This window comes from Dendroctonus ponderosae, unplaced genomic scaffold (genome assembly GCF_020466585.1).
Source record: "Dendroctonus ponderosae isolate FM_Combo_2020 unplaced genomic scaffold, Dpon_F_20191213v2 Dpon_F_20191213_9, whole genome shotgun sequence".
Lineage (NCBI taxonomy): Eukaryota > Metazoa > Arthropoda > Insecta > Coleoptera > Curculionidae > Dendroctonus > Dendroctonus ponderosae.
Window position 1 is genome coordinate 4,593,536 of NW_026019116.1, and position 8,496 is coordinate 4,602,031.

Genomic DNA, 8,496 nt, shown 5'->3' on the forward strand with positions numbered 1-8,496 from the left:
TGAGCAAAAACGGGACGGAAAACATGGAATTTTGGCATAATCTTGCACCTAAGTGTTTGATATTCAAATTTCGCTTTCTGGGTCAAAACTACTCGAATTTCGTCACTCACGTTGTTACGACTGAATCGACTTTTCAATTCTCTATCCAACGATGCCAAAACGAATTCTCTGGCTCGATTGATCCTTGAGAAACTTGGAATAAAGGCCATTTAGTTATCTCTGGAATGATGTAGAAACGAGCGTTCTTGCTCATTTTGCTTCCGAGAAACATGAAATTTTGCAATAATCTTGCGCCACCCTTGCACAAAGCGACGATCATTTTTCTAATTTCATAAACAACAGAAGACTGTAGTTTTTCTGCATAACCCCCCCCCCCTCTGACTTTAAAGCTGGATCCGCCCCTGTTCAGAGGCGCTTCTCAGTTCCAAAACTATGCACCAACTCATGGAGCACAGTTCAAGTTGTGAAATTGCGCGTGGATGAATATGCCAGATAATACAGATTAAACACTTACATTGGGTCATGGTCCAGCACAGGAACAGCCGCTACGCACATCAGAATGTTCCCTGCGAGGTAAATTAACGAAAAGTTCCGGATAGTCCTAAAAAACCCAAGCAATTACAGGAAGAAAGTTGAAGAATTTCGATTAACTGTTACCGATATCTTCCAAAAAAACTATCCGCGCATATTGCGCCAACAAGTGGCACTATGTAGCAGACCATGATGAAGATGTGGTAGATCACGGTGGCCGCATCTTCACTGAATAGCAGGATGTTGCGCAAATAGAGCGATAGAATGGCTAAAAACCACCGAGGTGAGTTCGGTTAAATAGAAGTGGACGGAATACGCACTTCGCAGGCCGCAGAAGGAAAACCTTTCGCAAAACTCGGTAGCTATTATGCAAAACACCGCTGTAGGGTAGCTGGAATCCTGCAAATGCCCTTCAATTAGCCTCTGGGGTTGTCCAGAACAATCCAAAAAATAATTACCAAGTACATTCTTCACTAGCGCGCGTCAGTGTCAGGATGACTACTCTGACGTCACGTTGGACCAGCCTGGCCAACTTGAGCATGACCCGGTGACACCTAACCTAACTATTAACTCACAGTAAAAACAACTTAACCCCACTGTCAAAGTGTTTGTGGCTTGGGGGCTTCGATCAAAATGATTATCACCTATGAGTTAATGCTGCTGCTCCGGGTTATGCCCAAAGTAAGTACTGAGTCCCGCAGTAAGTGTTTGCCATCGAGCACGGTAACTTTCAGCCAGAAGTAAAGCAGGTGTTGAGGCGGGTAGCTGACCATATTTTCGCCAAAGGGGGCATAATCCGAAAGCTGGAAAACTTGGGGACTAGAGACATGCCCTACAGGACAGGCGCACATGGTGTGATGTATAACAAAGCCAGTTACTTCCTATGCGAATTCAATGCGCCCCCGAGCCACATAGAAGTCCTGCTAGACGAGTATGGAAGGGACGTCGACGTGATCAGACGCAGGATATACAAAAAGAACGCGCTAGAGCCGATTGAGTGCACTCTGCATGAGGAACTGCTTCCTCCGCCCTATAGGAAAGACGTGCAAAGTATGATAGCAGAGGCCCGCAAGCACGATAAACCCACATTCAGGTTCAACACCGGCTTGAACTACTACCCTTTCCAAAAGTGAGCAACTACTGGGTGCAAACCTGAGAACAGCCGTAGGTTCAATGTAAACTTTTATTTAGAAAATTAACCTTACGTTACGATAGTAAACAAAATATAATATAATAAATAAGTTGAAATAACGCATAACAATGGGGTTTGAAATCCTATTTGGAATAACATGACGCATTTTCGAATCAACTTATTCTTAGTCGTGAAAGTAAGGGCAGACGTCCGTGTTTAGCCAGACAAAGCCACATTAAAATAACCTACAATGTTTGCCCTTATAAATAATTTAGAGCAATTCGTTATAATTTAATAAGATGCATGTGCAAGTATACATTGCCATTGATCACTTCAAGCACCGATCGAAGTAGACGCCCCCCACGTATCCGCCCCTGATCGCCTTCTGGACGTTTTGTTCAAACAGCCTCCGGTTGCTCGTCAGCACTTCGGCCGCCTCTTTGTTAAGCGGGTCCTCGGCGTTGGGCTCCAAAAACAAGTACTGCAGCCCATAAACAATGCTGTTTATCGTCAAAACCGGCTTCCAGTCCTCTCGCAGTATGTTCAGGCACACGTTTCCCTGTTGGTCGATATTGGGGTGATACACCTGCGTTTCGCACTTTACTTTGGGCGGCTCGTGTGGATAGTTGGGGCCCACTTTAAAGCTGAATGCAAATCTGCCGCCTTTGTAGAAGCCCTATAAGTGGAAAGCGTCGTCAGTTGAAGCAATCCCCCAAACAACCAATAGCTGGTACTTTGATTAATTGGGGTTCGGGCTTAGTGTAGTAGATCAAAGTAACGATTAGTAACCGCTCTAGCTATTAAAGCGAGGTGAAAATTTTGAAACCTACGCACCTCATCAGGGCATATCACCAATTTGAAGTTCAGCAGATCGTCAGCGTCGGGAAATTCCGTGTTGCAGGTCTTCGGCAGGTTCAGTTCGTTTATGTCTGCAATTTAGAGTAATGAAACGTTGAAAACTCAGCCAGAAAATCTTGTTCGGACCTTTAGTTATCCTCAGCTGGGCAGCGGAGGCCTTTTTCTGGTTGCCTGAGCGGGGCATTGCCTCGCCATCCTTTTTCTGCTGCTTCAACGAGAATAGTTTAATCATTGTTTATGTACAAAGGACCCGCACCTAATCTACACTGAAGTTATATACATAAATTAGGCAAATTGTTAATAAGTAAAAGCTAGATTCGCTGATTTCAGCAGCCAGTCTAACGTCAACGTGACGTCTGACATTGTCAGTTTGGAAGTTTTCCTTCACAAAATATCCACCCAGGGGGATGTTCTGTGGATTTCCTATTTTACTTTGACAAACTAGGTCACAGAACATACCCCCTACCCCAGTACATCAGGGGGGATATTTTGTGAACTAGGTTAAGTGCTTGTTTTTAGCGAAAAATGCGGGTAACTCGGAGCCTATTATCAGACAAGAATCGGCGATATTTGTCCCAACTTGCCAAGTCCAGGTACCCAATGTAAAGCCCAATCAGCGCAGTAAAAAGCAATTGTGGGTTTCAGCCCCAAATGGCAAAGCGTGGTGGGGCTGGAAGTGCACGCCCAAATAGCATCCGAAAGCAAACTCTTTTCGGGGGCGGCCAACAAGTTCAGCAGCCCCATCAACAGCAACGTGAGCCTCTTCGATGCCGCCACCCCCGGCACTTTGCCGGTGTTGAACCAAAGATGCGTGGAAGCGGGCGTCCTAACGGCCCTGTCGCTGAACTGCCGCGTGAACCCCGTTTCCTACTTTGACCGGAAGCACTACTTCTACGCAGACATGCCTTCCGGCTATCAAATTACCCAGCAACGGGCTCCGCTGGCCGAGAATGGCCACTTGGAGTTTCACGTATTCACCCCAGGGGTGCACAAGAGCCCCTACAAGGCCCACGCGAAACTAAAGCAGGTTTGCCAGAGCCCTAAATCGGCTGCAACTTGCTACAAAAGTGGGGAATTTGCAGCTGCAGCTCGAGCAGGACAGCGGGAAAAGCCTGCACGATTTTGACAGAAGTCTGGTGGATCTGAACCGAGCGGGGGCCCCCTTGATGGAGCTGGTGTTTGAGCCCGATCTGGCCGATGGGGAGGAGGCGGCCGCTCTGATCAAGGAGCTGGTGAACATTCTGCAGCGAATCCAGACCTGCTCATGCAAGATGGAAGGTAAACTACTTACATCTTCAGCATCGGTTGAGGAGGCTTCCGCCGCATTGGCGGCTAGAAATTCCGCGTCGCACAGCTCCATTTCATCAGTTAGTTCACGTTTTTTATGGTAATTTTGACGGGTTTTGTTCGGGAGATGTCAAACGCGCTGCAGGAAGTTGCATTGTGACAAGCTGTCGATGCAGGAGCAGTTTGAGGTTTTTTTCAACGCAACAACCTGCAAGCTGAAAATGCAACTACGTGAACACCCAACGACCTTCTGATTTTAGGGCGACTTCATAGTCGTCGCGACATTTTTTATAATTTCAACTTCTCCAACTTGCTCCAACTATAACTTAGGTACAGTTGGGGCGTCGAACCGACTTTGCCCGTTCTTCCATTTGCGGCCTATTTTCAGAGGGTGCGTTTCGAGTGGACGCAAATGTTTCCGTCCGGCGGCCAGGCGATCCATTGGGAACCCGGACGGAAATCAAAAATATCGGGTCTGTGAGAGGCGTGGCCGGTGCCATCAAGTACGAAATCCAGCGACAAATCAAGGTGCTGGAAGCAAATGGTACTGTTGTGAACGAAACGCGCTCGTGGAACCCGGAGAAGAAGGAAACAATTGCCATGCGGGACAAAGAGATTCAGCAAGTATGGATCGGGCCCCACGCGCGTTTGTTGGGGCTAAAGGTGGCTGTTTTAGGACTACCGATACATGCCAGAGCCCAATTTGCCGCCATTGCATATCGTCATGGGCCCCATTCGGGGCGGCGGCGTGAACGCTGATGAGATAAAAGAGCGCATCCCGGAACTGCCCGAGCAAACCAGACAGCGACTGGAACAGACGTTCGGGATAAGACAGGAACATTGCATTATTCTAGTGGTGCGTATTGAGCGAGTTTCAGCGCTCCGGACGTTCTATCTGAGGGTTTTAGAATGACGCTGGGCTCCTGCGGTTGTTCGAAGCCGCACAAATAGGCAGGGAGCTGAGCGCTCAGAAGCTGGCAAATTTCCTCATCAATGAGCTGTACAAGACGTTGCATGAAATGGACTTGGAAGCTTCCGATGTGAAATTCAACCCCGATTATTTGGGTGAAATCGTCGAGTTAATCGAAGCGGGCACCATCAACAGGCCAGCGTCCGAAATGGTGTTGAGACAGTTACTGGAAGGCAATCCAGACCGGCCTTTGCAGGTAGATTTACTTCAGTTTTCTGCGCGCAATCTGGCTAAGGGCGGCTTGTTCCAGATCGTGGAAAACAACGGCTGGAAGCAGATAACGGACGAGGAGGAGCTAAGGCTGCTGTGCCGTCAAGTGTTGCAGGAAAACGAGAAAGGCCTTAAGCAGTATTTGGGCGGAAAGTCGAAGGTGTTCAGGGCTTTTATGGGCGCGGTTTACCGCAAGTCGAACGAGAGAGCCGATATGAAGAAATGCGACACTTTGCTGAAGGAAATACTGGGCGAACTTAGTAAAAGGAAAGTTGATTAATGTTGCAAAAACTGATTGGACGCATTGGCCCTAAGGATGGCTGGAATATATATAAAAACAGGGTTTGTTCGCTGACCAGCCTCCACCATTGAAAAGAATCTTTGTCCTTATTTCGCCAGAAATCAGTAAAACTACGAAGTTTCGTGTCTTGTCTTCAGGACCTAATAAAGTCTGCGAGTCGATTTCGTGTGAATTTTTTAGGATTTTGTTTGTGTTTTGTGCTTGTTTACGCCGACCGGAGTTTTACAGTTATTTCCTCAGAAACTAGTCGAGTGGGGACGACTTTCACATGAATGTGGCAGGGCGGCTTTGTCCGCGTTATAAGTGCGAAATGTTTCCATTTTGAATCATCATCATTAGGCGAGTTTTCGAAGTTTTTTTCGTACGGGAGAATTTTGGTTGTTTATTTAGGACTCAGTGCGGCGTTTATTTTGTCAATAAACATTTTATAAAATAATGAAAATCGATTGCGGAAAAATGTATACCATTGCCAAGAATCAGTTCTGCTGGCAACGTTACAGTGAACCAAAGTCCCTAAATCGAAAGTGACATTGAAGGACGAAGAAGAAGAAGTGACGTTGTAGTGTGAGCTTAGAAGATATTCACATAATGTTTAAAAAATCATTGTACAATGATACAAAACTTTTTTCAGTTATTTGAGCAAACTGGCGAATGCGCGCTTTAAACTTAAAAATCTTGTAATTTTTTAACTGTTCGCATTCACCTATATGATTGCCCGAACTATGTCAGTTTAGTACCAGAAAACTCCCCGATACATCGCTGCTATCACAATAGTGAGCTTTTGCCGGTTTATTGCATGACTGCTGAGTTTTTCCTGCTTTTACTACCTTCATTGAATCGAACTTCTTTCCGCCGCTTTGGAAGCTTAAACTAGAGGTTTTAAAGCTACATGCACACCTGAAGATGTAAGCCAGCCTTGGAGCAAATTCGATTGAACAACAATGCAAAAAGCCCGGAAAAACTGAAAGCAGTTTCAAATGGACTTCAGTATTAGGTACCAATTGTATCTTAATGTTAATGATCGGCCGGTTGGTTTCCTTATCCGGTGATAATGTGGCGCCGCATTGTCAGCATGTCTCAAATTAACCATTTAAAAACATTCATGTTTAGTCTGCTAGACGATTTTTGAATTGGAAATGTGTTTGTTCAACAGTACAAGAACTGAGGTATATATTTAGGCGAAGCGACTAGAGCGGCAGCTAAAACGTGCCGTTTAGTGGATTGATTTTCGCATACCTGGACGGAAAACTATTAAAAGCGCATTGCAATGCCATTGGCCAAACCAGTGACATTTTCGCCAGTGATTTACGAGAAATGATTCAAATTCCTGGTCGGTTGATGGGGCGCCAAACAGACGCAAACCGATAGGACACAATAGCAGTTGCCTACTGATAATTTCATAATAGAGTTGCAAGATTTTATTTGGTAAATGCATTCCAAGAAGCCACCGTCGAAGAAGCAGAAGAAAGGCCGCGACTGGGTGGAATGTTGAAAATCGTCTAATCTTCGCTCAGGTGTTCCGAGATGTTTTGTTGTGAAAATCATGCAGGTGTGGAGCGTCGCTCTTTTAGAAGATACGGTTTCCAATCGGACAGGCACCGATTGCACCACGTCCCGAATAAATAAATCGAACGAAACATTCAGTTAATGGTTAATGGTTTCACCGCAAAGGTGCAATCAACGTGCCCCCAACCGCCCAGTGTTATCCGTAACCGGGGAAACGCGCCTAATATGCAATTCCATTGGGCGGACGGCGACGCACCCTCATGAGCCACTTGGCCGAAAAGCGGCCAACATCAGTTGCTCCATGGTTTTCAGAAATTCAATGCGCTTAAATTAGTTTACGGTAGACAATCCCAAAACTTTGTTGTGATTGGCAAAGGTCGCGAATTTGGCCGCGGGCCTTGCAGGTGTGCGTCAGACTGAGGGGCGCCGACCGATCGGCCGGATCTGGAGCCCCTCGATTGCCGTCCACCTGCACTCGGGCAACATTGCCGCGTCTTGCCTCGGACTGCTTCTGAGCGTTCGCAGCCCCCGATTTGCCCCCAAGGTGACCCCCAGCCTCACTCTGAGGTCTTGTGGGGTTGAGCAGAAGCGCAAAAAAGCGCCCACTTGTGGGCTTTAGGGCCCCTTTCCCGATGGAGGCCCCGATATGGCAACAGGGCAATTAGATGATAAATCGATCGGCGACTGACTTTCCAGTGATTTTTGATCTGGTTGAGCAATTAACGGCACCAGCGGCACTCCTACACCGAGGCGCAGGCTTTCTATTGCCGATTTTTCGGTCGTTCGCAATGGGAGCCCCAATTTGCGCGAACTTTCCAACGCATTCCTTGGCTTAGTGTGAGTTTGGGGTGGATTATGCGGTTCTGGTGCCCAACTGAGCCGATCATTGCCGACATATGCGAGCGGCATTAATATTATGAAAACCTGACAAGTTGAGACAGGTTTTCGCGACAGTTGGCCTACCGATGGTACCATCTTTGTGTGGAGCGCTGAGGAGGAAAAAAGGAGGAATTTCTTTGAAGACGCGACCCGGCCAGCGAGAAACACGTGTGCAACGAGATGACTTGGTACTATGCGGCTTATGGCGCGGTTACGGACCAATTGCACGCGGTTGCACCTAGTTTGGAAACTTATCGTCCCAAACTGTTTGACAGTGACGTCATTATTTCACGAGCGGCTAATTGTAGCCCCCTTGGAATCCATTGTTGCTAGATTTCAGCTGATTTGAGGCGTTATTATAGAAAGAGAGAGAGAGAAAATGAGAAAGATCTTATTATATATTTACCGAGTCATTTAAGATATCGATAAAATACATTAATTGTCTGTTTTAATAAGGTTTATAACACCTAAATCTTAAGGTTTTTTAAATAATACGAATTTAATCAAAATATAATCTAATTTTCACGTGTCAAATACTTTAGAAGTATTTAAGTTATGTAAGAGTAATTTATAGTGAAGTGTAACAAGATATAATATTTTATATACCAATGATAATAAACTTACCATGTTATACAGGGTGTCCACAAATTTAAACTAATCAAATAAGAACGTTAAGTGGCTCTAACTTGATTAATTTAAATACAACCCCATATTTTTTAACTTACCCGGAAATGAAATTTTTAATTACCTATCGAATGGTATTAGGATGTTAATAGCTAAGTTTTTGCCTTTTTACAAAATACGTCAAATAGTCGTTCTGTG

At 45.7% G+C, this 8,496-nt stretch overlaps 5 protein-coding genes across 9 annotated transcripts in view; 2 read left to right on the forward strand and 3 right to left on the reverse strand.

Moving 5' to 3' along the window:
• Nucleotides 1–8,496, reverse strand: part of LOC109541716 (peptide transporter family 1-like) — a 15,758-nt gene that overhangs the window by 2,541 nt on the left and 4,721 nt on the right. The gene's annotated exons all lie outside the window — the stretch shown is intronic.
• LOC125502342 (solute carrier family 15 member 1-like) lies at nucleotides 485–1,044 on the reverse strand. The gene is made up of 4 exons (XM_048669992.1): nucleotides 990–1,044; nucleotides 852–930; nucleotides 658–799; nucleotides 485–601 (listed from the first exon to the last, which is right to left on the reverse strand). Exons 1-4 carry the CDS (start codon nucleotides 996–998, stop codon nucleotides 511–513), a joined length of 321 nt encoding a protein of 106 aa, XP_048525949.1. The 5' UTR covers nucleotides 999–1,044; the 3' UTR covers nucleotides 485–510.
• LOC109541715 (probable 28S ribosomal protein S6, mitochondrial) lies at nucleotides 1,060–1,789 on the forward strand. The gene is made up of 2 exons (XM_019910643.2): nucleotides 1,060–1,212; nucleotides 1,266–1,789. The coding sequence occupies exons 1-2, from the start codon at nucleotides 1,165–1,167 to the stop codon at nucleotides 1,662–1,664; spliced, it is 447 nt and encodes a 148-aa protein (XP_019766202.1). The 5' UTR covers nucleotides 1,060–1,164; the 3' UTR covers nucleotides 1,665–1,789.
• LOC109541714 (NEDD8-conjugating enzyme Ubc12) lies at nucleotides 1,942–4,003 on the reverse strand. 2 transcript variants are annotated; one of them, XM_048669991.1, is made up of 4 exons: nucleotides 3,813–4,003; nucleotides 2,648–2,726; nucleotides 2,498–2,592; nucleotides 1,942–2,339 (listed from the first exon to the last, which is right to left on the reverse strand). In XM_048669991.1, the coding sequence occupies exons 1-4, from the start codon at nucleotides 3,879–3,881 to the stop codon at nucleotides 1,992–1,994; spliced, it is 591 nt and encodes a 196-aa protein (XP_048525948.1). In that variant the 5' UTR covers nucleotides 3,882–4,003; the 3' UTR covers nucleotides 1,942–1,991. The 2 variants fall into 2 exon arrangements, with proteins under 2 accessions (XP_048525948.1, XP_019766201.1); XM_019910642.2 differs by lacking the exon at nucleotides 3,813–4,003 and having other exon boundaries at nucleotides 2,648–2,883.
• On the forward strand, nucleotides 2,913–5,450 carry LOC109541712 (glutamyl-tRNA(Gln) amidotransferase subunit B, mitochondrial). Its single transcript, XM_019910641.2, has 7 exons — nucleotides 2,913–3,114; nucleotides 3,167–3,548; nucleotides 3,604–3,799; nucleotides 4,197–4,432; nucleotides 4,485–4,664; nucleotides 4,717–4,974; nucleotides 5,029–5,450. Exons 1-7 carry the CDS (start codon nucleotides 3,047–3,049, stop codon nucleotides 5,266–5,268), a joined length of 1,560 nt encoding a protein of 519 aa, XP_019766200.2. The 5' UTR covers nucleotides 2,913–3,046; the 3' UTR covers nucleotides 5,269–5,450.